The 26,867-nt window shown below is 42.0% G+C and overlaps 2 protein-coding genes across 7 annotated transcripts in view; both read right to left on the reverse strand.

Moving 5' to 3' along the window:
* Nucleotides 1-5,676: 5,676 nt before the first annotated feature.
* On the reverse strand, nt 5,677-11,298 carry LOC123517618 (3-hydroxyanthranilate 3,4-dioxygenase-like). 4 transcript variants are annotated; one of them, XM_045277899.1, is made up of 8 exons: nt 11,172-11,298; nt 10,229-10,370; nt 9,221-9,386; nt 8,778-8,884; nt 7,928-8,061; nt 7,339-7,436; nt 6,577-6,696; nt 5,677-6,288 (listed from the first exon to the last, which is right to left on the reverse strand). In XM_045277899.1, the coding sequence occupies exons 2-8, from the start codon at nt 10,318-10,320 to the stop codon at nt 6,109-6,111; spliced, it is 897 nt and encodes a 298-aa protein (XP_045133834.1). In that variant the 5' UTR covers nt 10,321-10,370; nt 11,172-11,298; the 3' UTR covers nt 5,677-6,108. The 4 variants fall into 4 exon arrangements, with proteins under 4 accessions (XP_045133834.1, XP_045133831.1, XP_045133832.1 ...); XM_045277896.1 differs by having other exon boundaries at nt 11,124-11,262; XM_045277897.1 differs by having other exon boundaries at nt 11,067-11,188.
* Nucleotides 11,299-13,635: 2,337 nt separating this feature from the next.
* LOC123517683 (synaptotagmin-15-like) overlaps nt 13,636-26,867 on the reverse strand; it is a 169,214-nt gene continuing 155,982 nt past the window's right edge. For all 3 annotated transcript variants that reach the window (XM_045278020.1, XM_045278019.1, XM_045278018.1), the window contains 6 exons: nt 23,609-23,702; nt 21,364-21,468; nt 20,671-20,829; nt 20,145-20,213; nt 18,906-19,044; nt 13,636-16,684 (listed from right to left, as the gene is read on the reverse strand). In XM_045278020.1, coding sequence (XP_045133955.1) covers nt 16,560-16,684; nt 18,906-19,044; nt 20,145-20,213; nt 20,671-20,829; nt 21,364-21,468; nt 23,609-23,702 — 691 coding nt within the window. In that variant the 3' untranslated portion in view covers nt 13,636-16,559. The remainder of the gene's footprint in view (nt 16,685-18,905; nt 19,045-20,144; nt 20,214-20,670; nt 20,830-21,363; nt 21,469-23,608; nt 23,703-26,867) is intronic.

Consider the following 26,867-nt stretch of genomic DNA (forward strand, 5'->3'; position numbering starts at 1 on the left):
TGAAGAACACTAAACTATACCCTGAAAAAAAATACAGTAAAAGAGATAAGATAAAAATGACCAACATCTCTATTATTACGGAGGCTAATAATAATACCAAGACTAATTAAGTAATTCAGAGATAACGAAACGAACGACGATCACGAGAGCTTCCACGATAACAGTGTGTACGATAAGATTTGATTCCAGATTCCTCGATAGCGCTCCGAGTTTCCAAGATAACAATGACATTCCAGTTTCCTCGATAGCGATGCGAGTTTCCAAAATAACTACGTAATTCCATGATAAAGATGCAATTCCAGTTTCCGCGATAATAATGGGAGTTTCCATGATCAAGATGTAATTCCAGTTTCCACGGGAACGATGCGGGTTTCCACGATGTCGGTGCGGTTCCAGTTCTCACAATGCGATTTCAAGACACAATATTGAAGTCCACTTGCCTACACAGGTACTGGGACGAACCCTTTCACCCCGTAAGGGTCCACCCAAGACCCTTGGGTGCGAGTAGAGTGACGCTGCCACCTTCCTGCGCCGCAATTGAAGTTCACTTGCCTACACCGGTAATGGGACGAACCCTTTCACCCCGTAAGGGTCCACCCCACACCCTTAGGTGCGAGGAGAGTGGCGCTGCCACCTCACTGCGACGCAATTGAAGTTCACTTGCCTACACAGGTACTGAGACGAACCCTTTCACCCCGTAAGGGTTCACCCCAGACCCGTGAGTGCGAGGAGAGTGACGCTGCCACCTTACTGCGCCTCACACGGGTAGCCATGAGCAATGACCCGCAACACCACTCCCCAAACACTGTCAGTGAGTCCTTTTCACCCCGTAAAGGACCACTGGTATTGTCAGTGCCTGGTGCATGGCGCACAGCGTGCCCTCGTTCATGGCGAGTTGTTCAGCACGGTGTCATTATAAGCAGAGGTCCCGTACACACCACTCACCACCAGACTCTATGCAAGGAGCCCTTATCACCCCTTAAAGGCCCCTCACGGCATCATCTGGTGGACGGTAGACACGGCAGACTGCTTAAGGCGACCCCTTGCCTAGTGTGAGGCGCTGCAAGTTGACGACAACCAGTGAGCTTGAAGCCGCAAAGGAAAATGAGTCCACGTTAACAATGGGATTCCACGACAGGTTGCGATTCCAGTGTCCACGGTAAAGATGTGTTTCCCGAGGATAACGATCCGTTTATCGAGGCTAACGGTGCGGCGATGGCGATGGCGAAACGATCCAAAGTATTATTACCTACACAGGTACTGGGACGAAACTTTTTATCCCCCAGTCCCGTGATTATGAGAGCAGTGACGATGCAACCTTGCAATGCCTCACACGGGTCGCCATGAGCAATGACCCGCCACACACCACTCCCCAAACACTGTCATGAAGTGAGTCCTTTTTACCTAACCTAACCTAACCTAACCTAACCTAACCTAACCTAACGTAAAGGACCACTGGTACTGTCAGTGCCTGGCTCATGGCGCACAGCGTGCCCTTGTTCATGGCGAGTTGTTCAGCCCGGTGTCATTATAAGCAGGGGACCCGTACACACCACTCACCATCATATTCTCTGCAAGGAGCCCTTATCACCCCTTTAGGGCCCCTCACGGCACCATCCGGTGAGTGGTAGACATTGATCTCTTGCTTATGGCGACCCTTGCCTAGTGTGAGGCGCTGCAAGTGGACGACTAGTAGTGAAGCTTGAGGCCACCAAGGAAAAGCAGGACCTGCAGCCAGTTCCTGCCTTGGGCCCCAGGCCGGACCCGACAGCCACCTCCTTCCCCCGTGCGGCGCCCAAGGCCGTCACGGCCCTCAACAACTTTAGGCCGAAAGTTCTCAATCGTCGTTTTAATTTTGATTCGAATATAAAATCGTCGATGGTAAATGAAAAATAGCTTTGGTCTGAAAGTGTGCAAGAGTTAGCTGATTAATGAAACAAGGTGAGGCAGCTTTGCTCCAGAGTATTTACTGTAATTTGCATGTTGCTGCCGTGAATGTGTACGTGTTTGTAGATAACTGGATAGAAACAGTAGACCAATGGTAGTTGTGTAACTATTGGGGAACTTTTGAAAATTAGTTAAGCTTCTGGATAGAGTGGATGAGTGCACACAGGTTTGCTTGTCTTATACATAAACTGCCACCTGTAGACATAACTTTTTCTATATTATGCTCTTAGAAAAAAGCAAACTTAGTTTCCTTTATTTCCCTGATCACAATGACGTGTAAATATCAATGTTTCAAATATAAGGAAACACTAGGAGAGGACCCAAACTCCCGTTGAAGTTGCCAGATTCAACAGATATCGTAATATTTCACAGAAAAGATGGTCAACTGCATATCGTATATTTTTGGATATTCTTCTGTCACATAAGGAGATATCAAGATAGGTAAAGTATTTTCAAACATGTATCTACGACAAAAACGCTATAATAGTAGAGTTAGGTTATAACTATGCATTGTGTTTTTATATACCATCTAGCTCTATTCCTGGGACAAAATTACTTCTTCCTCAATTGATAACTCGAAGTTAGTATGATATTTTCTTTCCTTCTAGGTTAGTAAGTAGACTACAAGACACCATGAACATATGAAGCCCCGTAAATGAGTTTATTTTCATAACTTAGAAATCAAAGTCTGATAATGAGATTGTCTATTGCCAACCAAACCGTTCTGCATAGACGTGTTCAGCGTCATAGAGACCTAATGATGTTAGCTCATGGACAGTGGCCATCCTGACAGCGCGAAACCACAGGGGGTTCATAAGAAGATTTCCAGGGGTACTTAGATGGCTGATCTAATAAAATCCTTTGCAGTACCATTGTATGTTGAGTTCCATGTTCCATGTGATAATACTGGGGGTACTGGTAGATGGTCTTATAACTCAGGGGGTTCTTAACGATAAAAAGGTTGAGAACCCCTGCTTAATACAGTCCCAGCAGTAACACCATCTGTTCCCTTCTTGTCTTCTCCACTCATTCATCCCTATTATGCCCTAATTCAGTCAGAATCACTTGCATCATTTCATGCCTGTCTCTCATACTTCTCACACTCCAGCATGACATGCTCCACAGTCTCGTCCTCCCCCATGTCACACATCTGGCACACTTTGTTGCGGGACTCAGACCGCCTGTAGCTCCTTGCATTCACATCCATCCTCGGAAGAGAAGATCACCACCCAGGCTGCCATCATACCACCTTTCATACATCGGGGCTCCCTTTTCCTTGTACCATTCCAGAGTACTCTTTCATTCCATCTCATTCTTCCATATCTTCAGTCCCAACCACTTCACCTCTCTGTCTATCTCATTCTTCCGTGTCCGTGTCCTCGTATCCCATTCAGTTCCTACTTTGCCTCCTCTTATCACGATCCATTCACGCTCATTTTGATTCCTCCCAGCCATTCTCATCTCCCATACCACTTGTATCCTCTGTGTCATTCTCATGCACCTCTTCCTCCATTTACTCCTACCTTCATTCTACAGGTACACCTTCCTTATTATTCTTTCATCATATATTCTTTCCATCCTAACCTTGTACCTAAGTGTGGCTTTTACCAGTCTCATTAAAAGTGCTCCATCCCATATCATCTCTCAGAGCTTCTACTGCTGTGTACCTCGGTGCATTCAGTGCCATTCTACCTATTCTATTTTGTCCCACTTCTAGCTTGTCAATTTCATTTTCATTCCATGCAATCACATCCATACCATACATTATACTGGGAACAGCCACACTCTTCCACACTTCTCTCAGCACATCATATTTTCTTGCTTTCATTCTGGCTGCACTCCCCAATTGTCCTTCCCACTGGTTCACTAAGCCTATCTTTTCACTCTGCCACCCAATCTTGATCTCTATCTTGATGCTACAGGGGACTCAGGATCGTTCTCGTCTTTTGGATCGGCAATGCTATATCAGACGTATTAGACGATAAAAATACAGCATTACCGATCCAAAAAGACCGGCCAGCTATCGCGCCTGTGATACCTACACAGGACTATCCTAGGGCTCATAAGGATATATAGATCTTTGCCCCCCTAACAACAACAGTAACAACAACAAAACAAAAGCAAGACAATAAAAAAAGACAAGCAGTAACAAACAAACAGTATTCTTTACATCAATTGACCCTACATCTGACACTCCACCTTCTCTACCGTAGAAATTTTTCCAGCCTCAGTCATCTTTTCATTCGTCTCTCCAACACTACTATCCATTCCCTTCATGTCTTTTCCGCTCTTTCTTTCCTATTATGCTCTAACTCATAATCTCTTTCATCATCTCTCTCTTGTCTCTCTCTCATACTTCTCGCACAACACCACATGCTCCACCGTCTCATCTTCTCTTATGTCACACTTTGCTGCAGGACTTGACCATCAGTAACTCCTTACATTCACTTCCATGCACTGCCCCACCTCGGAGGAGATCACTACTCAGTCTTTCATACATCGGGACTTCTATCTTGTACCTTTAAGTGTTCTTTCGTTTTGTTTCATTCTCATTCTTCCTTTCATTCAGTCACACACTTTTCACTTGCCTCCCTATCTCACTCTTCATTTTTCTCGCAATTCATTTAGTTTCCACTCTGCCTTCTCTTGTCACGACGACACATATACGCTTCCCAGCCATTCTCATCTCCCACTCAACGCCTATGTCGATTTCATGCACATCTTCCTCCAGTTGGTTCCTAATGACAGCATATCCATTGTCTATTGCCCCGTCTCTGGGTAGGAGGTGAGCGGTGGTTGACGCTACACAGGCTGCACAGAAAGTCCTCGATGGTTATTATACAATCCTCATTACCACTAGATCAACTTGTCACCCCACAAACAATTTCCTACCGTGCTACATCTTAGTACATGTGTCATAAGAGTCACATAGTTAAGGCCTGAATCTTTCATCAACCCAGACTCATTGTACGACTACTTACCTGCCGCTGATCGTCCACTGGTTTACAATTCCAGCCCACTTCGTATGATTTCTTTGATAGATAGCACTGCAACCAATATACAGAATTTTCATAGGAATATTTAAAGTGCAGTTGATAGGCGCTTTCAATAATTACGTCTTTCTCTAACATCCGTTATTTGTGCTCTGGTCAACCATAAAGCATGGAGCAGGAGAAGTGGGGAGAATTTACCTAAAAAAAAAAAAAAAAAAAAAAAAAAAGTTCTTCGGAGACATTCCCTGTAGCCATGCGTGACCTCGGCGCTCATCTCTGTTTCGGGCCTGTAGTGGACACGAGCCACAGTGACATCCTGCTTCCCACAGTTTAGTGTCTCAGAATTCCTAATGTACAGTACCAGCTATAAGGCCAATGCGAAGAAAAGATGAACAGCCGCTGGGACACACGGCTGGCCTTCCCTTTTGTTAATATGTGTGTGTGTGTGTGTGTGTGTGTGTGTGTGTGTGTGTGTGTGTGTGTGTTTGTGTGTGAATTCTTCTTCTTCTTCTTATATATATATATATATATATATATATATATATATATATATATATATATATATATATATATATATATATTTATGTATATATAAGCAAATCCTTATTACTTTGATTGATTTACTTACTTTCTTTTTTTCTTTTTCAATCTGAGATGGATGACAACAACTATTACCAGAATTATTCATGTTATTTATGTTAGTCATTATTCTTTTTCGAATAACTAAAGGAAATTATGCGATTAATTTTTATTGAAAATAACGCTATAAACCTCTAAAATGGTTTGGGTTGCAGTAAATGTTTTGTGTTACAATATAACACAATTCAAATACATCTATCTAATGGGGTGCAAACCATAACAACAGACATCATCTTGCATAATATGCACCTAAACATTTCCACTTGCTTTGCGATGATACAGTGGTGGTGGTGGTGGTGGTGGTGGTGATGGTGGCGGAGAGACGAGTAAGGTAGCCTCTTAACCTTCACAGCTTATATTGGTAGGATAATGGCGAACGTCATAACAACTCTAAGTGCAAGTTAATACAAATCAACACAAGTGATCGTCCTTCTTGGCTATACATCAGAAGCGCTGGCCGAACACTAGATATATAGAGATAGCGATACATATAATAAGGCACAATCAGAATGCCATTAAGGGACCTTTGCTACTGCTCTTTGAGGTGACCGAAGCCCCGCTCCTTGTTGCCGGGATCCATCACAACAGAGACGGTGACGGAGTCTTCCCCGCGTGTGTGCGTGAAGGGCGTGTTTGCGGTAACCAGTAGAGTGTCTTGAGGTTTGAGCACCACTTTTTTCTCCCCCATGTTGACAACGCTCTCGCCTTCCTGCGAGTCGCCAATGCCAAGCCAAGCCGCACACAACCAAGAAGAATGAATATATATATATATATATATATATATATATATATATATATATATATATATATATATATATATATATATATATATATATATATATATATATATACATATATTCTATTTGCTTACGAATACCCCCCCAAAAAAAAAGGCACAAGGCATGATAAAATATCATTTTAGCTCAGTCATACGAGAAGTGAAGAGTCAATACTAAGGCGATGGAGTGAAGTCCAGAAAGGATCAGCATGACCTTACCTGCTGCCACAACCACGTCTCTGCGCGTGGCAAGCGGTGCTGCGAGGAGCCGCGACCCAACACTAACACGTCACTCTGGTAACTGAGATCAAAGAGCCGCCGGCTTCCTTCCTGCTGGATCTGAAGAAAGAAAAAGCGACGTAAATCTCTGCATCGTGGAATAGCAAGTCTCATTCCCAGCAACCTGTTTGCTTCCGCCTAGGCCGCGCCAGGCACCACCCGATCACTTCGGTGATTTTTGTAAACAAAGAATAACTACAGTACTTCTTTATCACTATTCATTTCCTATACCTATTTCCGTATCAGTGTCTTGTTAATGTAATGCTTGAAAATCCATCGCATTTAGATTCCTTATACAGTCCGGTGGCTTTCAATCTTTGTGCTGTCTTGAAGGCTGTCCCTAAACTCTTTCAGTACTGGTTAAACGCCCATCACCCAAAATGCAGCAGAATGTAGTCAGACCTTAACATATGCGTTCAAGAATTCACCAGCAATTAATAACAAACGTGTCCACCAATTTATAGGTGCGTGATAACAAAACAACCTGTTCATATATTTATCAGTATACAAACTCTTATCATTGAACGTACCCATGAATTGATCTGCACCTTAAACAATGACAGGAGCAATAGTGAACTCATGAGTCTGTCTAGATCTTATAACAGGTCTGTCATGTAGTACCAACAAAATTCATTTCACGTAGTCCTGGGGGTAGACACACTCTGTTAAGGTTGAGAAGCCATGCCCTAACCCGTGACCCACCTCCCCTCTGTGTTTATTGAGCCACTTGGCCAGCGAGAAGGGTTCCTGCAGCACCCTGGCGGCGTCTGGTGCCCACGGTTGTTTTTCCTGAATGGTGCCTGAGGATGGAGGGGAGTAGAGGTTGATATCTTATTTCATGGCATTCCTCTGATGCAGATGTTCATGTCATGGAGGAGAGAACACACACACACACACACACACACACACACACACACACACACACACACACACACACACACACACACACACACACACACACACACACCGCGTAGTGTAGTGATTAGCACGCTCGACTCACAATCGAGAGGGCCGGGTTCGAGTCCCGGTAAGCGACGAGGCAAATGGGCAAGCCTCTTAATGTGTGGCCCCTGTTCACCTAGCAGTAAATAGGTACGGGATGTAACTCGAGGGGTTCTGGCCTCGCTTTCCCGGTGTGTGGAGTGTGTTGTGGTCTCAGTCCTATCCGAAGATCGGTCTATGAGCTCTGAGCTCGCTCCGTAATGGGGAAGACTGGCTGGATGACCAGTACGCAACCGAGGTGACACACACACACACACACACACACACACACACACACACACACACTTACCGGGAATCGGCTTGCCGGTCTTGTACTGCTCTGAGGCGAAGAACTCTTTGATGACCGGGCCCAGCTGAGTGCCAAGATCCTCACAATAGAACCAGCGCTCGAAAAGGGTCTCCTGAGTGCCCTCCACGAAGTACCTGTGAGTGATTGCCTGAGTGATCAACTGAGAGAGAGAGAGAGAGAGAGAGAGAGAGAGAGAGAGAGAGAGAGAGAGAGAGAGAGAGAACACGTAAAAGATTTGAAAGCATATCTAACTTGAAATATTGGGTACGTACTTCCTCACAAACTGTCTGATTTGATACTATAAGTGGAGAGGTGAACTAAGTAACTGTTCCTTGAAAGAGATAAAGTAGGAAACAATATCAAGAAAAAGAGAAGTCAGAGAGCTAGTTTAAGTACAACTTTTGATTCTCGTGTCTGAAAAAAGGAAAAAAAAAAATACCATGTAAGAAAAAAGCTAAGAATAGAGATTTCACTGAGAGAAGGCGGAAAAAAAAAAAAACATACAGGGGGATGTAAGGGAAGATGGATGTAAAATAAGAGAGAATATTGGACAGGAGGAAGGGGGAGGTGAAGGGAAGGAAATATGAAAGATATTGATGGTAAAAATGAAATTTCAATGCAAGTAAGTTAAGATAAATTGTTAATAACATAAAGCTTATTATGTATACTGAGTGTGACAGCACCAAGCGAGTGAGGGAGAGGGAGAGGACACTAAGGTAAGATTGTGAGATGAATGAAGGAAAAATGAGAAGTAAGAATGAGATGATAATTCATATAGGAAGTCTGTTATGAAAAAAGAAGTTTGTGAGTAAGAGGAGAGGAGGTGACGAAGAGCAAGGTGTGTACATACCTGAGGCAGTCCAGCTCGGTCTTCATTCTGTCTCGCTCGATGACCAAGCCAACAGTATCGGGGAACCTCTGCGGTGAGTGCGGAATCTTTCCTGGCAACTGAAACACCTGAAGGACAAAACAAAAGTCGTCTTTATCTTGGGTGTATATGTGCATAACCATTACAGATAATGAAAAAAAGGGTCCCATTATATATATATATATATATATATATATATATATATATATATATATATATATATATATATATATATATATATATATATATATATATATATATATATATATATATATATATATATATATATATATATATATATATATATATATATATATATATATATATATATATATATATATATATATATATATATATATATATATATATATATATATATATATATATATATATATATATATATATATATGGTGAGTGGGTGGTACCTCGCCCTCCTTGATGATGACGTCCCTAAACGCCCCATTGGTGAGCGTGATGAGGTTCATGTCTCCTTTCCTCATGTAGAAGAACTCCTCACCCTCCTCCAGGTGAAAGTCCTTCCTCTGGTTGGGACCACCTGCGAAGAACACCTTTAGCTGACCGACGCCGTGCCTGTAAATCAACATTCAGTATCATTAACGTTAATAATTATCAGTTAAACCTGGAAACCTAATTAATTACTCGTTGACTTTGAGAATATTATGGGTGAATATATATATATATATATATATATATATATATATATATATATATATATATATATATATATATATATATATATATATATCCAAGCAAGCGGCTCAAGGAATGCTTGGTGCTTTGATCAAGTGCCGAGAGAAAAATATCGACGGGTTGACCGCACTCACGATAGATTAATTTATTGATGATGATAGATCTCTAATAACATAAATAAAGTAATAGAAAAATTACTTCTAACTAAGAATAATGCATGTCAAGGTACATTACGGAGGTTAATTAGAAGAATACTGATATAGTACAATGGTGATGTTAATTATTTATCAACGCCACATAACGGACCATGGAATGTGTGTAAAATACTATACTGTATCTCTATATTACTGTGCAACACAAATGACCACGTAACAGTTGCATTATGATTGATGTACAAGTATTTTTCTTTCTTCCATAACCAACGACAAAATATAGTAGTAGTTGCCATAATTTCACTGATGCATGAAATAATGGTAGAATACTTTTTCATGATAATAATGGCAATCAGTACATGCGTATCCTGCACTTAAGTGGATATGATTCTCTCTCCAGTGTGACCTTATGACACTTATGTAAGCAGACAAACTGTGGGTAGCACACCGCGCTCCTTCCATCCTTTCTCCATTTTAGCGGATGCGTCCCAGTTTGCAGATACCGTTTGCTCTATATAAACATTCAATACGTGCACCAATGAGAGGTTATGTTGAAATAAGTGTACTTACATCATCTTGATGCACACAGGTGGCCTGAAGAACTGCTCATTCTTCTTTATCCAGGCCGGGATGGTGTTGTGCACATAGTCCTTGGAAGGCATGATGCTCTGACTTGCGTTACTAAATATCTAAATATTTTATGGCTGAAAAGCTGTGAAGTATAGGTAATAATCAGAACAGAAAAGGCAGTTTCCCTAAATATAAATGCAGTCTGAATCTACATTAGCCCATCATTTGCAGTGCGTAGCACTCACTGTTCACCAGACGAGAGACAATCACTGACTGAGACTCAGCCGTCAGCCCGAGTCTCACTCGGTGGATAATCAGGAATGCAAGTACGCATCGCTCTTCTATATATATATCTCCTTTCTCTTTTCGGCTATTGCTGGTAGTGATCGGCACAGGGGATCAGCTTTCTCTAACGCACTCGGTCTTTTGCACTTCCCTCTTACATAATTCTCGCCTTTCCTCTTGACATATCCAAACCACCTAGTCTCGCTTATCTTGCTTTGTCTCGTCTCGAAACCTTCATAACACTGGTTGTGCAGCTGACGCAATCGTTCACAATTTCGTCCAGCCTCATAACTACAAAGGAAAATTACAGCATCCTCATTTCAGTTGCTTCCAAGTTGATCACTTGTCCTTAAGTCAATAACAGTACTGCCTCTGCGTATATCTATAATTCTGGCGTTACTATTGTCTTGTAAACATTCCCTTTCGTTTTTGCAGAAACCTTACTGTTCACGCCTGTCCCCTTCCTCCATACATTCCACCCAGCGGTATTTCAATCAAAGGCACTTTTTCCCCCGTAAAAAAAAGTTTTAAGAGAGTAATCACAGAATATTACTGAGTCTCGTTTCTCTACGAAGACACATCACTCTTGATTTCAGTGTCAGGCCCTTACTCAGTGATGTATCGTGTCGCAGCAGTACGGGTGTGGTAGACGACTAACATTTGAAGGTCAGTATAAAAGCCTTCACAGATCTGCGCGTTTGGCTGTACACGTGCGCCCGCCAGCCCCACTCCGGTCCTCACTGAGCTGCCCTGGTGGTTTCTTTTGAAGTACAGTACCTCACTGTGTTACCATTTTTCGTGCTCGTATCGTTACCGTCACTACCACCACTGCTGCATTCACCATCACCGCCATTGTCACTACCAACAAAAACAATATTGGCTATAATACTATTCTCATCGGCAATTAGATGTCAGTGCTAATTCATTTCCTGAGTTAACTGTTGTTAATACGAAAGATAGTTTATGATATATACGTACATATATATATATATATATATATATATATATATATATATATATATATATATATATATATATATATATATATATATATATATATATATATATATATATATATATATATATATATATATATATATATATATATATATATATATATATATACACTATATGGTTCCTGTCAGAGAGGTTAAGGATAATGAGAGGTGGTAGTGTAAACATATACAATGATTTAATATATCACCACCGGTACAGCCACACACTAAAAATACGAAAGAAGACTAAACCTGGCTACCAAACGGCATGCTGGGTGGCGGGAAGGCCTCACTTGTCCTTACCTTGACGGTCCATTGACACAAATTTGCAATGAAACGCCAATTAAAAAAAATCTGCTGCAGATGAAATAAACAGAAGAAAATTTGGAATATTTGCAAATAGAGGAAATGTTTCTCCGTTTTTTCTCCGTCATAGGAAACCATTTCACATAATAAATTTCACCCATAGAATAGTTAGCTAGAGCTAACACACATGGTGCGGACAACGATGCGCAGGGCACTAGCAGGTGTGTGGTCGTCAGAAGGTTGGGAGATATGAGATAAGGAAGGATGCATGCTTTCTCCTGTTTGCTGTCCCATTCAATACCGATGACACAGAATCACGACAAAATGTAAACATGAACACACATTTTTCTTACAGGCAGGAGAAACAGTGAATGAACCCCGCACCCCAAAAAGAGTAATGTCATTCTCCTCCACGACACTGGCAGCCCCAGGTGTGAGAGAACGTTCACGTTTCCGAAATATACGAGTAGTGACGACGTGACGCCTGTTTAGCGGAGGATCATGGCCTGCCTCCAGCCTCTCGCGGCCCGCCACCCAGCATTCCCCTGGTAGCAGCAAGTCCTCGATACAGGCAACCGTGACGAGACAGCAGACGCCGGGTTCCGCGATGCCTTTCAGCAGCTCGCGGCATACACACACACACGCACGCACACACACACACACACACACACACACACACACACAAAGAGTTCTAGCACATAATTTTTCAAGATCCTAATGAATTACACACACACACACACACACACACACACACACACACACACACACACACACACACACACACACACACACACACACACACACACACACACACACACACACACACACACACACACACACACACAGAGGGTGGGTGGAATTTGAACACTGAGCGGGTTGAATGCGACGGCGTGGTTCAAACTGCAATATTACGTACAAGACTTAATAAAACAACACTTGGCTGAGGGAAGATGGAGGTGCCTCGGAATTGTTACCCCGTACAACACAGTGTTAACACGTCCTCGAGGGATCAACACCTATCACCCTGGGGAACGACGACGAATACTTTGCTGATATGCAGTACAACCAACACTGAAAGATGATATCCACATAATAATAAAAATAATAATAATAATAATGATAATATAAATAATAATAATAATAATAATAATAATAATAATAATAATAATAATAATAATAATATTAATGATAATAAAGTACACGTACGTACAAATGTAACAACAGTCTCCTTAAACCTGACAATGAGGGGAGGGAGGGAGAGAGGAAGGGATGGAGAGAGGGAGAAAGGAAAGGAAAACCAGGGAAAAAGGGAAGCGGAGGCATATTTCTTTTAAAAATACACATAGGTATACACTCGATTCTTAAAACTATAGGAAATATCATAAAGCGGTACGAAGTATGTGATATAGTACGTCAATATTTTCCCAGTAGTACAGAATTGTGCCTAGCAATAGAGGTGTGTGTACGTAGGCAAGGCGGAGCGGCAAACACGGTGCGGTGAAGGACTCCAGGAGAAGAACACTGTCACAGGTACTCTCTCTCAGGAGCGAAGAACACCGAGCATGCTACACTTGGCGGCCCTCAAGGACTGCAGGTTCCGAGGCTCTGGCGGCCCCCTCAAGGCAACAACGTGAGGAGGGACGTGTGTGTGTGTGTGTGTGTGTGTGTGTGTGTGTGTGTGTGTTCTGCATGAAGTTAAAAATCAGAATATAAAAAAAAAAATAAAGCTCTCAACAAATTGCACGGGAGAAAAAAAAAAAAACTTAATACTCAAATGTGAAATAAAAAAAAAAAGCATATGTAGAATGAGAGAGAGAGAGAGAGAGAGAGAGAGAGAGAGAGAGAGAGAGAGAGAGAGAGAGAGAGAGAGAGAGAGAGAGAGAGAGTTTTACAACGCTCCTATATATTTTCGTATACTGTTATACTGAGATATTAACATTTCTTTACACGAGAATTTTAGGGGCAGAGCACTATTTATCTATTTATTTATCTTTTTCTCATGGGCGCTCACAAATGAAAGCATCATATACATATACATATATTCTAATGTGTTTCTCTGTGGGTGATGAGCGCGGCATGAATGATTGATTACACTGATAAGAGCGAGTAACTCAAACACTTGGCGACTTTCACACGCACACTTGTGTTAATAAATGCAAGCTATACACCTGAAGACAAAACCAAGATACGAAAACTCATGGCAAATAAAACCAATCATATATTTTTTTTTAACTAAAAGATGAAGGCAAAAACAGACGGAGAGGGAGGGAGAGTGACTAAGGGGAAAGGTCTGGGTGTAGGACGCTGGATGGGAGGGGATTAAAAGGGGAAGGTGTGGCAAAGCGTAGGTGGAACAGTTAAGGAGAGGGAATTGTGTGTACAGACAGGCGTTATCTAACAAAGACAATTAGCAGGGAATCGATTGGTTTGTGACTAGAGACTCTGCTTCATTATACGTCACTGTTGATGGCACACATTTAAGTTATCCAGCAGTGAAAGCAGGCTGTTTACATATGTGGCAGATTACCTAATGCGTTCCCTTCCTAAACGATCAGATATCCTGCCTGAGTTAATGAGACATTTAGGCAGATCATTACATCCATTGCCATCATCATCATTTGCAATCAAACTAAACCGCTTTCCAATTTTGTTACGTTTTTATTTGATATCAAAGTTAATACGTATCTACTTTGGAAGGTAACTACCCGAGGGAAGTTTGGTCTTATTTAGTTATTTACAACTTCATCTCTCTCAGACTATAAAATTACAATCAAACTAAACCGCTTTCCAAATTTGTTACGTATCTATTAATATTGCATGCTTTGGAAGGTAACTACCCGAGGGAAATTTGGTTTTATTGAATTATTTACAACTTCATCTCTCTCAGACTATACAACTGTCTTCTGAAATGAGGCTACAGAATTACATAAGGCAGGAAGACACACCTCTCCTTATTGTTTCGAGAACCGTAACGGTCAGACGTAACATTTGTAACAACATGTTTATGCTAAGTGAAACCCAGAGTATGATATTTATATTCTGGGGAGAAAGAAAACGGAAATTTACAAGAAGCTCTCATCAAATTTTCATGTTCACTAAAGGTGCTCTCCGCCCACCGCTGAGGAACATGTGTGGCGCCGCCTCGCCTTGTTTTTCATTTCGTCGTCGCAACAAACACATGCTCCTCAGGGCGTGCAATACGAGGCCCTGCAGAAGATCCGATCATAGTGGCGGAAATCCTCATGAAATTGGATTCTGGGCAAGATGACTCCCAGTATTCTTGCCTTGCACTCTTTGAAGTCAACTTTGTACTGACGCAAAAAAACAGGTAATACTCATGCCACACACAAAAATACGTCCGAGAGGAAAAATTACAAGTACGAGGGGACGCAGCGGTGTTGGATAAGCCTCACATTGGACCAAGCGTTCTTCTATGTAAGTCCTTAAAGGTCACATGCATCGTTAAATATTGACGGGCCAGGCCTCACTACGCTCTAGTCTCTGGGTCACGGCGGCGCTGGAAGAACCGTCTCGGAGATCAATAAGAATTGCATGATGGAGTAAAAGCTACGAACGACCACGGATGCTGGGCCGAACCATCGCTGAGGAGAGGTGAGTATTGCGGGGGAACCTGTAGCTACTCGAATATAGACACCTGTTTAATGGCTTGCCACAAGTCACAAATATAAGCGATGGAAAATGAAAGAAAGAAAGAAAACGGAATGAATAAGAAATCAGTTAGTACATACTATAAAAAGATTCAGACATATAACGTTTGATTAGCTAAGATGATGATAATGATAAAAGTGTGTGTGTGTGTGTGTGTGTGTGTGTGTGTGTGTGTGTGTGTGTGTGTGTGTGTGTGTGTGTAAGTGCTTCGAGCGGACGACGACGACGATGACAAAAAGAGAAAAAGGAAAGAGAGAGAGAGAGAGAGAGAGAGAGAGAGAGAGAGAGAGAGAGAGAGAGAGAGAGAGGGTTAGGGGTGGTAAGCTTAGTTATGGTGGAGGTAACTTATACTGTATTTTACTATAGCATGAGGCACAAGGGACGGAGAGGGGAGACATGAAGGTGAGAAGTGGGAGAGAGGTGTAGAGGGAGACGAAAGACGTGAGGGAGCAATGCAAGGGAAAGGAGAGGAAGGGGAAGAGGAGAGAAAGAAAGATAGGAAGTGTAGGAAATAGGTCGGAGGAGATAAAGGGACACGTCACAAGAGAGAGAGAGAGAGAGAGAGAGAGAGAGAGAGAGAGAGAGAGAGAGAGAGAGAGAGAGAGAGAGAGAGAGAGAGGGGTGGGAGCGGAGGATGCGTTTGGGAACCTAAGTGATGGCGAGAAATGTGAAGATATGAGATTTGACCTTTCCGAAGTGGTCAGCTGAGGAGGAGATGAATAAACATACAGATAAAAAAGATAGATATACAGACAGACAGACAAATAGGTACACATATAGATGGATAGATAGATAAACAGATGAATAATGATAGATAAATAGATAGATGGATGGATAATCTTGAAGGATAGAATAACAAAGATATGGAAAGACACGAACGGTATTTAACGAGCAGGAGAAAAGTATGTAAGGACACGACGGAAGTGGAATGAAGCAAGCAGAGATAAACGTAAAAGAAAGACAGAACACGAATCAGGAAAAGACGATAAAAAAATAATAACAAGGTGGATGAAAGATACGAGAGAAGAGAGAAAAGGAAGCTAGATGGCTACAAGGAAGAAGGCTGAGAGGGAAGTCTAGGATAGGGTGTGCCATTGCTTCACTTGCTGTCGCTTCTTTGCTAACATCTGGTTCCAGTGTTCCAGCGCCCGACCCCGCGCAAACATGAACGACCCCATCTGGACACGACCCACCACGTTATCTGCAGAGGGGAGGAAAGGAGGTCGTTATTAGTTATTAGTGATGGTGGTGGTGGTGGTAGTAGTAGTAGTAGTAGTAGTAGTAGTAGCAGAAGTAGAAGTAAAAGTATCATTATTATTATTCTTATTATTATTATTACTATTATTATCATTGTCATAAGCATCAGTAGTGTAGTAAAAAAGAGAGTCTTTTTTCTTTACAACTACGAGAGATAAGATGGCTCGACCCTTATCAGGTTTGTGTTTCACCCCGACACGAGCTTAGAAGACTAACCCAACCTTTCTAACCATCTCTGCTCAGTTCAAACCTTGTCCAATTTATTCATTACATAGTACAGTCACTATACTCACCACCACCACCACCACCACCACCACCACGTCTTCATTCTCCCTCGTTCCCTGACTCAGAAAGAAACGAAAGGAAAAAAAAAAAAAAAAAAAAACTTGCCAACGTCAGCTTCCGTACAGTTAGAATATTAAAGAAGCCTCATAACTGTCCCGTAACTCCAAGCCACCAAGTTTCACCGTCGGAAAAGTTAAGCGTTTTTTGAGTGACATGAAAGTAAAGGAAAAAAAGATGAAAATAAAGAAAAGATAAAAAAACAAAACAAGGTCTTCACTCGCCTCTACACGATTAAACTTGAGCAATATTATGAAGAGTGTAGGGAGAGTACTGAACAAAAAAAAAAAAAAAAGATTAAGTAACACAATACACGTAGCAAAAATCGTAGTCACTGTTTTTTCCTATATATCATTCAAATATAGGACGTGTAATTCAGCGGCTCACTTAACTATTAGTGTTCCAATGGCTTACTAACGTCTCTTCTTACGTTATCCACCCATCTGCTTCTTTGTCTTTCTTTTCCTATCCACCCATCTGCTTCTTTGTCTTTCTTTTCCTATCCACCTATCTACGTCTTTGTGTCTTTTTCTTTTCCTATCCATCCACCTGTCTTTTCTTTTCCTATCTACCCATCTTCGTCTTTGTGGCTTTTCTTTTCCTATCCACCCATTTGTCTTTTCTTTCCCTATTCCTTCATCTGCGTCTTTGTGTCTTTTCTTTTCCTATCCATCCATCTGTCTTTTCTTTTCCTATCCACCCATCTTCGTCTTTGTGTCTTTTTCTTTTCCCATTCCATCTGCGTCTTTGAGTATTTTCTTTCCCTATTCCCCCATGTACGTCTTTATGCCTTTTTCTTTTCCTATCCACCCATCTTCATTTTGTGTCTTTTCTTCTCCTTTCAGCAGCAGAGAATTGTAAATATGCTGCAAACAATACCAAAGTCAAGCATGATAGGGTGGAATCATACCGGGACAACTGGCTCACTAACTCTTACTCGTCATATAGTTTACTAATGTCTTTTCTTGCATTATTCGCCCATCTGCGTCTTTTTTCTTTCAGCAGCAGAGAATTATAAATATGACGCAAGCAATATCAAGGCCAAGAGTGACAAAGTGGAGTTGTTCTGGAGTAAGGGAACACACATTGCGTACTAACACACTGTTAAAATGGAGGCAGCGGGTCTTATCACTGACAATGATCATGCAGGGTCGCGCTTGTTTTACATTAGGAGAAACTCGTGGCGAGGTGCTTCAAGGCTACGTTAACACCCTCCCCGGCGACCCCGTTAATGGCGCTCTTGGGAGAGTCACACGGGACACGAATAGAAAACAAAATAGAGTATAGGAAGACAAACAAACAAGCAAACAAGCAAATAGAAACATGAAAGGGTATATACTGGGCAAGGACGCTCACCCGTTCTGTTCCTAACTGGTACCCAGTGGCTTGTCATATGCTTGTACTCAACATTGACGGACAATTAAGAGAACAAATTTTATGTGCTGATGTTGATAGTGATAATGGTAATAATAGTAATAATAGTAATAATAATGACAATAATAATAATAATAATAATAATAATAATAATAATAATAATAATAATAATAATAATAATAATAATAATAATAATAGTAATAATAGTCATATATTAAGAACAACAGCAAGACAAAGAAAAATATGACATTAATAGAAGCAAAAGACAACCAAATGCACTCAGTACATTCTCTTTATTCGTAACAGTGTTGAGAGAGAGAGAGAGAGAGAGAGAGAGAGAGAGAGAGAGAGAGAGAGAGAGAGAGAGAGAGAGAGAGAGAGAGAGAGAGAGAGAGAGAGAAATGTGTGTGTGTGTGTGTGTGTGTGTGTGTGTGTGTGTGTTTACTAACCTGACTTCTTCCCAACGGTGACCACCATACTGACGGAGGTTGTGTCGAGGGCGTCCGGGGTGACCTTGAAGTGGAAGCTCTCGTTGAAGGAGGGCGAGTCTCCGCTCTTCACCACTGCTGTCTTCTTCGTCTTCACCACCTGCAGGAGCCACGCCCATGTACACCCTTTCTACCAGACCCTTGCTACCAGACCCTTGCTACCAGTCCCTTGCTACCAGTCAGTCCCTTGCTACCAGACCTTTGCTATCAGACACCCTCCTTCAGCTATTTCTACCCACACGCCCATTCTGCTTCACACATGGCTGCATCTCGATTGCTTTCAAAAGGCTAGGTGCTGTTAGACTTGTTTTGAAGGATGCTGGTATCGTTCTAATGACTTATCAACATTTGTTACATTATTAATATGGGAAACACTCTTGAGGGAATAATCTTTGTGGCAGTGGTGAGTATTTTCCGTGGCGACACAGATGATTAACTGGATTTTCAGGAGTTTTTTTTTTTTGTTAGTGTAAAAATGTTGTTAAAACTCGTGCACCGCCAACCAGAGTCTTTTGAAAGTAATCGTGACGAGATCAAACGAATAAAATCTGACTATACGAGGCATTGTTATGTTTCTGTCTTGTCAGCATTAGGACGCAGCAAAGACTATCATCGTCAGAGTGAGTAAATAGAAACATAACAGTGGCTGCCTTACACATACATCTGCTTCTACGCTTGAATTTTAAAGCCAACCCGCTACCCAGTGGAGCTACAAGCATTTTAAGGGTACACAGCCGTCCCTCGTGAAAGGTTAGTAGTAAGCACAGGTGAAAAGTTCAGGTAGATGCTCTGTTATGATTCTACCTACGTACCTTTTCAACCCATAAATAAATAACAATAAATAAATACCAATAAATATACCTATCAACTACTACTACTACTACTACTACTACTACTACTACTACTACTACTGCTGCTACGACTACTACTACTACTACTACTACTACTACTACTACTACTACTACTACTACTACTACACACACTGCTGCTGCTGCTGCCACCACTGCTGCTACTACCACTGCTACTACCACTACTACTGCTACTACTACTACTACTACTACTACTACTACTACTACTACTACTACTACTACTACTACTACTACTACTACTACTACTACTACTACTGCTGCTGCTGTTGCTACTACTACTACTACTGCTACTACTACTACTTTCAACACTAGTACACAATGGATATCTAACCTTGGCCTGATGCATGAGGGATATTCTGACCTGGAACTCATTCTTCTCTTGTCTAAGTTCCTTTTCCACCTGTAAAGAACGCAAAGATATAAATGAGACTGACTTTCTTCACGTGCACTTACACCGACCGCCTTCCTCCTCCCCCTGATACACACACTACTTAATAGGTTGCATTATTCAGATTCACACGCAAAAAACAAATACACTGACTAGTCATTGGAAACAGTTAGTCAGTGTGCAAGTAAGGACTGCAGCTTCATCACTAGTCCCAAATGATCCAGCGTTGTCACTCGGATTGCTGCATCACTGGGGCCCGTTTCGTATTCATCATAGGGTTTCTTTACGTGTTTCGACGGTACACAAAGACGTGGAGTGACTTAATTGTTTTTGGTTTTCCTTAATTTTATTCATATTTATTTATATATACAAATTTATGATTTTAATAGCATGTATGAGGTTGCATATGTGTGTGTGTGTGTGTGTGTGTGTGTGTGTGTGTGTGTGTGTGTGTGTGTGTGTGTGTCACCTTGAGCTGCATGCTGTCGCCCACGGTTACAGTGAGACGCTCGAGGTTGTCATTGTAGCCCAGGGACACTTCCATCTGGCCCAGTTCCCGCGGGCTGAGGCTCACCTCCCGCTCTAGGTCGCGTCGCAGCAGCCGCTTCCCCTCCCACTCCCCCAGCTCCTGTGGAGGGAGGGAGGCACATGAAAAGCTGTCTAAAAACACAAAATAATGAAATGAAAAGGCATTAAGGCTTAACTAGGCGAGGTCAAGTGACTTTTTCCTGACATGTTGAAAGGGAACACAGCAATATTTGTAAATACGAGTATGTAGATAAAATGTTTCAGAGTTTTCAGTTGTCGGGTGTAATTCTTCCCTGTCAGACTACAACAGATAGCAAAGACTGCTGGTGCGAATTACGAAACAGGAGAAGACAAACACGAAGTCACACACACGAATTTAGAACAGATAAATGCTGGAACACGCGCACGGTTATAAAAGCTTAATTAACACTATACAGACAAATATCAATGTTTAACTTTGAACACTTCTTCATTTCTTTTGTAATTCAATAATGGCTGCAAATACTTAATAACATTTTTAGAATCTAATTTGCAATATCCTGTCTTTGCCACACATCCCTTGGGTTAAGACAGCAACAGTGAGGTGAGCGAAAGCGCGTCGTCTGGTGGGGTGCGAGGGAGGGACGAGGCTCACCTTGAGGAGGATCAGAACGTGGCCGATCACCTGGTGCTTCTTGTCCCTGTCCACGTCATAGAAGGTAAGCTTGAGCGCCCTGTCCTCCAGCTCCTTGGCAGTGACCTGTGGTAGTGGTGTGCTGTGTGAGATTGACAGATAGATGGGGAGAAAGACAAATAGGCAGACAGGCAGACCGGCAGACAGACAGACGGAAAGACTGACAAAGACACACACACACACACACACACACACACACACACACACACACACACACACACACACACACACACACACACACACACACACACACACACACACACACACACACACACACACACACACACACACACACACACACACACACACACACACACACACACAGTAAGAGTGGGTATCACAAGGAGCCTCGATACTGACATCTCGTAATAACAAAGGAGGCATCAGGTCAACGGTAATGAGACTTCCCTTCATCTCTACGTGAAAGCACTTCTGGGTCTCCAAAGGTTGAGGTAATGAATAGCGGCCTCATCCACCACCCCAGCTCCTCCCTTGCCCTCCTAGACACTCCTGAGGGACAAGGATCATCCGCCGCTGGTCACTCCTGCATTGCAAGCTTGATGGGGTCACGTCCCGCGGGGCAACATATACCGTACAGGCGTAAAAGACAACTTCTTCTATCCCTAACACTCCTGGAGCCGGGAAGGGTTACGAAACTCTCAAAGGAAGGTGAAGGTGATTGTGTTGATCCGTGTTGGGCCAGTGGCTCGTGCCCGGCGACATAATAATTAAACTTCTACTGGGTTTGGAAGAAAAATATCTATGGTGTTCGAACAGGGCGAGAACGTTAGGGAGGAGCCCAGGTGTGCCGCGGCCTGATTCGCAGCAAGGAAGGGAAGAAGATCACTGTATATAAACTAGACTAAAGGGGGAGTTCCCATTCTGATGATTGTCACGTGTTGCTTGGCGTCTTATCGTTGGCCACACTGCTGCTACTGGTGGTGCGGCATGCCAATAACTTCCTTCGCTACTCCACGCAATGCTGAGATAAGTCCCTTTTTTTTTCCCAGCAAACGCAGCCCACGTGCCTAAACACTTTCCACAGTAGACCTTTCAAACACAACCTTCTTCGTTACTTTAAAAACCTTTCCTATTTCACGCTACACGCGCACCAACACCTCGCCACCTCACCTTGCGCCGGGACACCGTAGGGACATCTAATTACGCTGTACTGTACTTTTTGGCTCCGTCTCGCTGCGTGTCACCTTACCCCAAGATTGCCTCTCGCTGTCGTAATCTCGTCACAGTGCCCAGCTAACGAGGTCACGGTTCAGATCGCACGTAATTATCCGGGTGGAGTCTCTTTCCTGGTGCCTTGCTACAGCTCTCCATGTCTTGATAGCTGTTACCTTCTTCCGGAGCCACCCACCACATGCCACCCCTCACCCCGCTCTCTCTGTCACCGCTAGACGTCATTCTAAGGCTATTTCATTACACGGGTCTTCCTTGTTCTCCTTTGTCACTGATACTGCGGTACCTACTATGTCATGTCCACCACCACCACCACCACCACCACCATCACTACCGCTACCACTACCACCACCACCACCACCTTTTTCTCCTCTTCCCCCTTCTGCTTCTGATCCTCCTTCATCATTAATGTCCTTACTGAGAGAGAGAGAGAGAGAGAGAGAGAGAGAGAGAGAGAGAGAGAGAGAGAGAGCAGTGGGGAATGTAAATAAGAGAAGAAAGGAAAATGTTCAGTTCTAACAAATTTTATCTCCATGATGGGCATTGCGAAGCTGCTGCTGCTGCTGCTGTTGTTGTTGTTGTTTGATGGGTGGTGATAGTGGTGGTGGTAGTGGTGGTGGTAGTGGTGGTGGTGGCGGCAGCGGTGATAACAGTAAATGTGCCAATAATTATGCACTATCTGTCCACTGCCTGCACTTACACTAACTTTATTGCCAATTCAAACGTCTCTCTCTCTCTCTCTCTCTCTCTCTCTCTCTGTGTGTGTGTGTGTGTGTGTGTGTGTGTGTGTGTGTGTGTGTGTGTGTGTGTGTGTGTGTGTGTGTGTGTGTGTGTGTGCGCGTCTACCTTAATTACTCAAGATGTATTAATTAAAGCCATTATTTCTAGTTTCACACTCAATCCAGGGAAGAGAGAGAGAGAGAGAGAGAGAGAGAGAGAGAGAGAGAGAGAGAGAGAGAGAGAGAGAGAGAGAGAGAGAGAGAGAGAACGCTTATGTCTGTGTTTCTTGTCTTACCTGGAAGCCAAACGTCTCATCAAAACGTGGGTTACAAGTCTTCTTTCGTATCTTGGTCTGCAGGTAGCGCCGCTCGTCAGGCATCAGGTAGAGTCTGCCAGGAAGGAGAGAGAGAGAGAGAGAGGTGGTGGTATTAGTTAGCAAGGGATAAAAGGAGGAATTAAAGCTATACTCCTCAATTTATTATGCATTCCTCCTCCTCTATCATCTCTAAGGGCTCCCAGGCTCCAAGAGAGGGATTTTAGAGGTCCTGCTTGAAGGTAACGCTGTGAGACAGAGGCCGGGAAATGCATAGAAATACATAGAAAACAAGTGAAGTTGGCAATGCGTGAGAGGAGGCTGGCAATGGGATGAAAACTATTGGGATTTGAAATAAGAGGAACCAACATCACAGAAGTGTAAAAAGTGTTAATTATGAAGCAGTTCAAGGAGACGGAACACAAAGAAAGAACAAACAGCAGCAGATCTACTAGCTAGCCCTTACGAGGCTGTTTTAGAGGAGGAAAAATAAGAGATGACTTAAAAAAAAAGAAAACAAAATAACGTTAGTGAGAAGAGCATTAGAAACAACGAAGAATTTTGAAACGAATGAGGAAAATAAATCTATGAACGAAGAAAGATTGACAAGTAAGGAATGGAAGGTAGGTGATAAGAAAAGAGTAATAGAAGCAAAGGAAGAGTTAGAGAAGAGTTATAGAGTGCTAGAAACAGTTAAGGAGTTAAGATAAGTGAAGGAAATGTATCTACGAATGAAGGAAAAGAGGAAGGCAAGGAAAGGGAAGGCAGGTGAATAGAAAAGACTATTAGAAGCAAAGGAAAAAGTTAGAAATCTGTGAGGAAAATTAACTTAAGAATGAAGGAAGACTGGGTTGAAAAGAGGGAAACTAACTGATGGCGGAGGAAAGAAGTGAAGAAAAATGAAGAGAAAAGTTCAAGTCAAGAAAATAAAATAAAAATAAAAGAAACAACAAACTTTCACTCTTGAGAGATGAGCAACAGGTTGAGAGAGAGAGAGAGAGAGAGAGAGAGAGAGAGAGAGAGAGAGAGAGAGAGAGAGAGAGAGAGAGAGAGAGAGAGAGAGAGAGAGAAACAAATGAAAACCACATTTTCCCTTTAAGTTGGTTCCAATTTATTTCTTTCCAATAGTTTTTTTCTTTACCTGTTCCCATTTTCTCTCTCTCTCTCTCTCTCTCTCTCTCTCTCTCTATTCTCCATCTATCTAATCTACTTCTCCTTTATCGCCCTTGCACTCATTCTTCCTTCATCCTTCTCATTCTCTATTCTGTTTGACTTATTCCCTTTTCACTTCCTTCTTCTTCTTCTTAGTTTCTCCCAAGTTCTTTTAAATTTGCTTTTCTCATTTCTCGTTATTTCTTCTCATTTTCTCTTCCATTTATTAACATTTTTCATTCTTTACATTAATTTGTTCCTAACTTTTTTTTTTCCTATTTCATTTTCTAATTTACTTTCCTCATATTTTGTTTTTCTTCCATCATCTCTTTTCATTTTTTTTAATCCTATTTTTCTCCACTTCTCATTTATCATCCTAAGCTATTCTTTTCATTTCTTCTATTCACTGCTGGCATTAGTTTTCGCCTCAATTTTATCATCATTTTTTTTTTAAATTTCTTCCCTTTATCTACATTCCTCACATTTTTTTCTTTTTTCGCATGTCTTCTGTTTGTTTGTGTTTTCTTTAAATATATTTCTCCTCTATTTCTCACTTTTCACTCTTTACTACTATATATATCATTCACTACATCAATTTTCACTTCACGTTTCTTTTCACTCCTCTTTTTCCTTTTTCTTTCCTAATCCACATTCCTCTTCACGTGTTCTCCCCTTCACTCTCATTTATTTATTTTTTTTCAGTCCTTTTACCTGCTCGCCCTTTCCCACTTCCCCCAACGAGGCTTTCCTCACCTGCTCCCCCTCCCTTTGGCTTCCCCACCACCTCACTCCTTTTCCAGCTCCACCCTCCTGTTTCCTTGTACTTTTTAAGCTTCTCGGCACTATACACGAGGCAGAACAAGGCTGCCGGCTGGAGAGGGGAAAAATTTAGTGCTCTGTGTTTTTCAAGATCTGAATTCTAATCTCTTCTGCCACCTCCTTTTTCCCTCTTTTGTTTTCTTTTTTTTTTTCGTTTTCCATTTCTTCTTTCCGGGGGGGTTTGTCTTGTCCTTTCTTCCTTTGTAATGTCGTATTAGTTCTTTATTCTCTTGCTTTTGTGGTATTTTTTTTCTCTCTCTTCTCTGTCTATCTGTGTCTCTCCTCTCTCTCTCTCTCTCTCTCTCTTTCTCTCTCAATGCTTACTTCTGTTCATTTCTCCTCTTCTTGCATCTCCTTCCTTCCTTTCTTCCTTCTATTCTTTACTCTTCCGTTTTTTTTTCTACCTCTTTCTATTTCTCTTACTTCCTCTTCTTCATTCTCGTATATCACTTCCCTTTCTCTCTCCTTTTCTTCCTTTCCTTTTAGTTATATCATTCCTATTCTCCTCCTTGTCCTATATCCTTTTCCTACCTCTACTTCTCCTATTTCTATCCCTTAGTCCTCCTTCTCGTAAATCACTTCCTTCTCTTCAACCTCTTCTTCAACTTCCATTCCTTCCTCCTCCTCATTCTTCTACACCAATTCTTTCCATCTCTCTTCTCCTATATAGTTTCATTCTAAATTCCTCCTCCCTTCTTTCCTTCTCCATCCCTCATCATTCCTCGTAGATAACTTCCTTTTTCTTCCTTTCTCCGCTTCCATGCCTAGTTATCCTTCAGAAGAGGCAGGAAGGGGACTGAGAGGTGTATGTATTAAGGCACTGAGAAGATAGAGTCTGGAGCAAGAGGAGGGAATAAGGGGAGCTCTACGGTGATTACTGTCCTCCTTGATTACGCGCCTGAAATACATCATGACCTTCACCGCTGTAGGTCGGGGATTGGGAAGAGAGAGGCCGTTGTGGAGGGTGGGTGGGTTGGGAAAAGAGAGAGAGAGAGAGAGAGAGAGAGAGAGAGAGAGAGAGAGAGAGAGAGAGAGAGAGAGAGAGAGAGAGAGAGAGAGAGAGAGAGAGAGAGTAACAAGGATAGCTTCTATAAGTGACATTAATATTATAAAAAGAGAAAAAAAACATACATTCATCTTCCTCTCTATTTGAGACTCAGTTCCTTTATATCTTCTTTTTTCATATTTTTTTTTATCTATCTTTTATCTATTATCTCTTGTCATGTCCTGAGAATTTTGGTCAAGTTACCCCTAATATAATGTAAATTTG

The sequence above is a fragment of the Portunus trituberculatus genome, chromosome 42, assembly GCF_017591435.1.
Source record: "Portunus trituberculatus isolate SZX2019 chromosome 42, ASM1759143v1, whole genome shotgun sequence".
In the NCBI taxonomy this organism is placed as follows: domain Eukaryota; kingdom Metazoa; phylum Arthropoda; class Malacostraca; order Decapoda; family Portunidae; genus Portunus; species Portunus trituberculatus.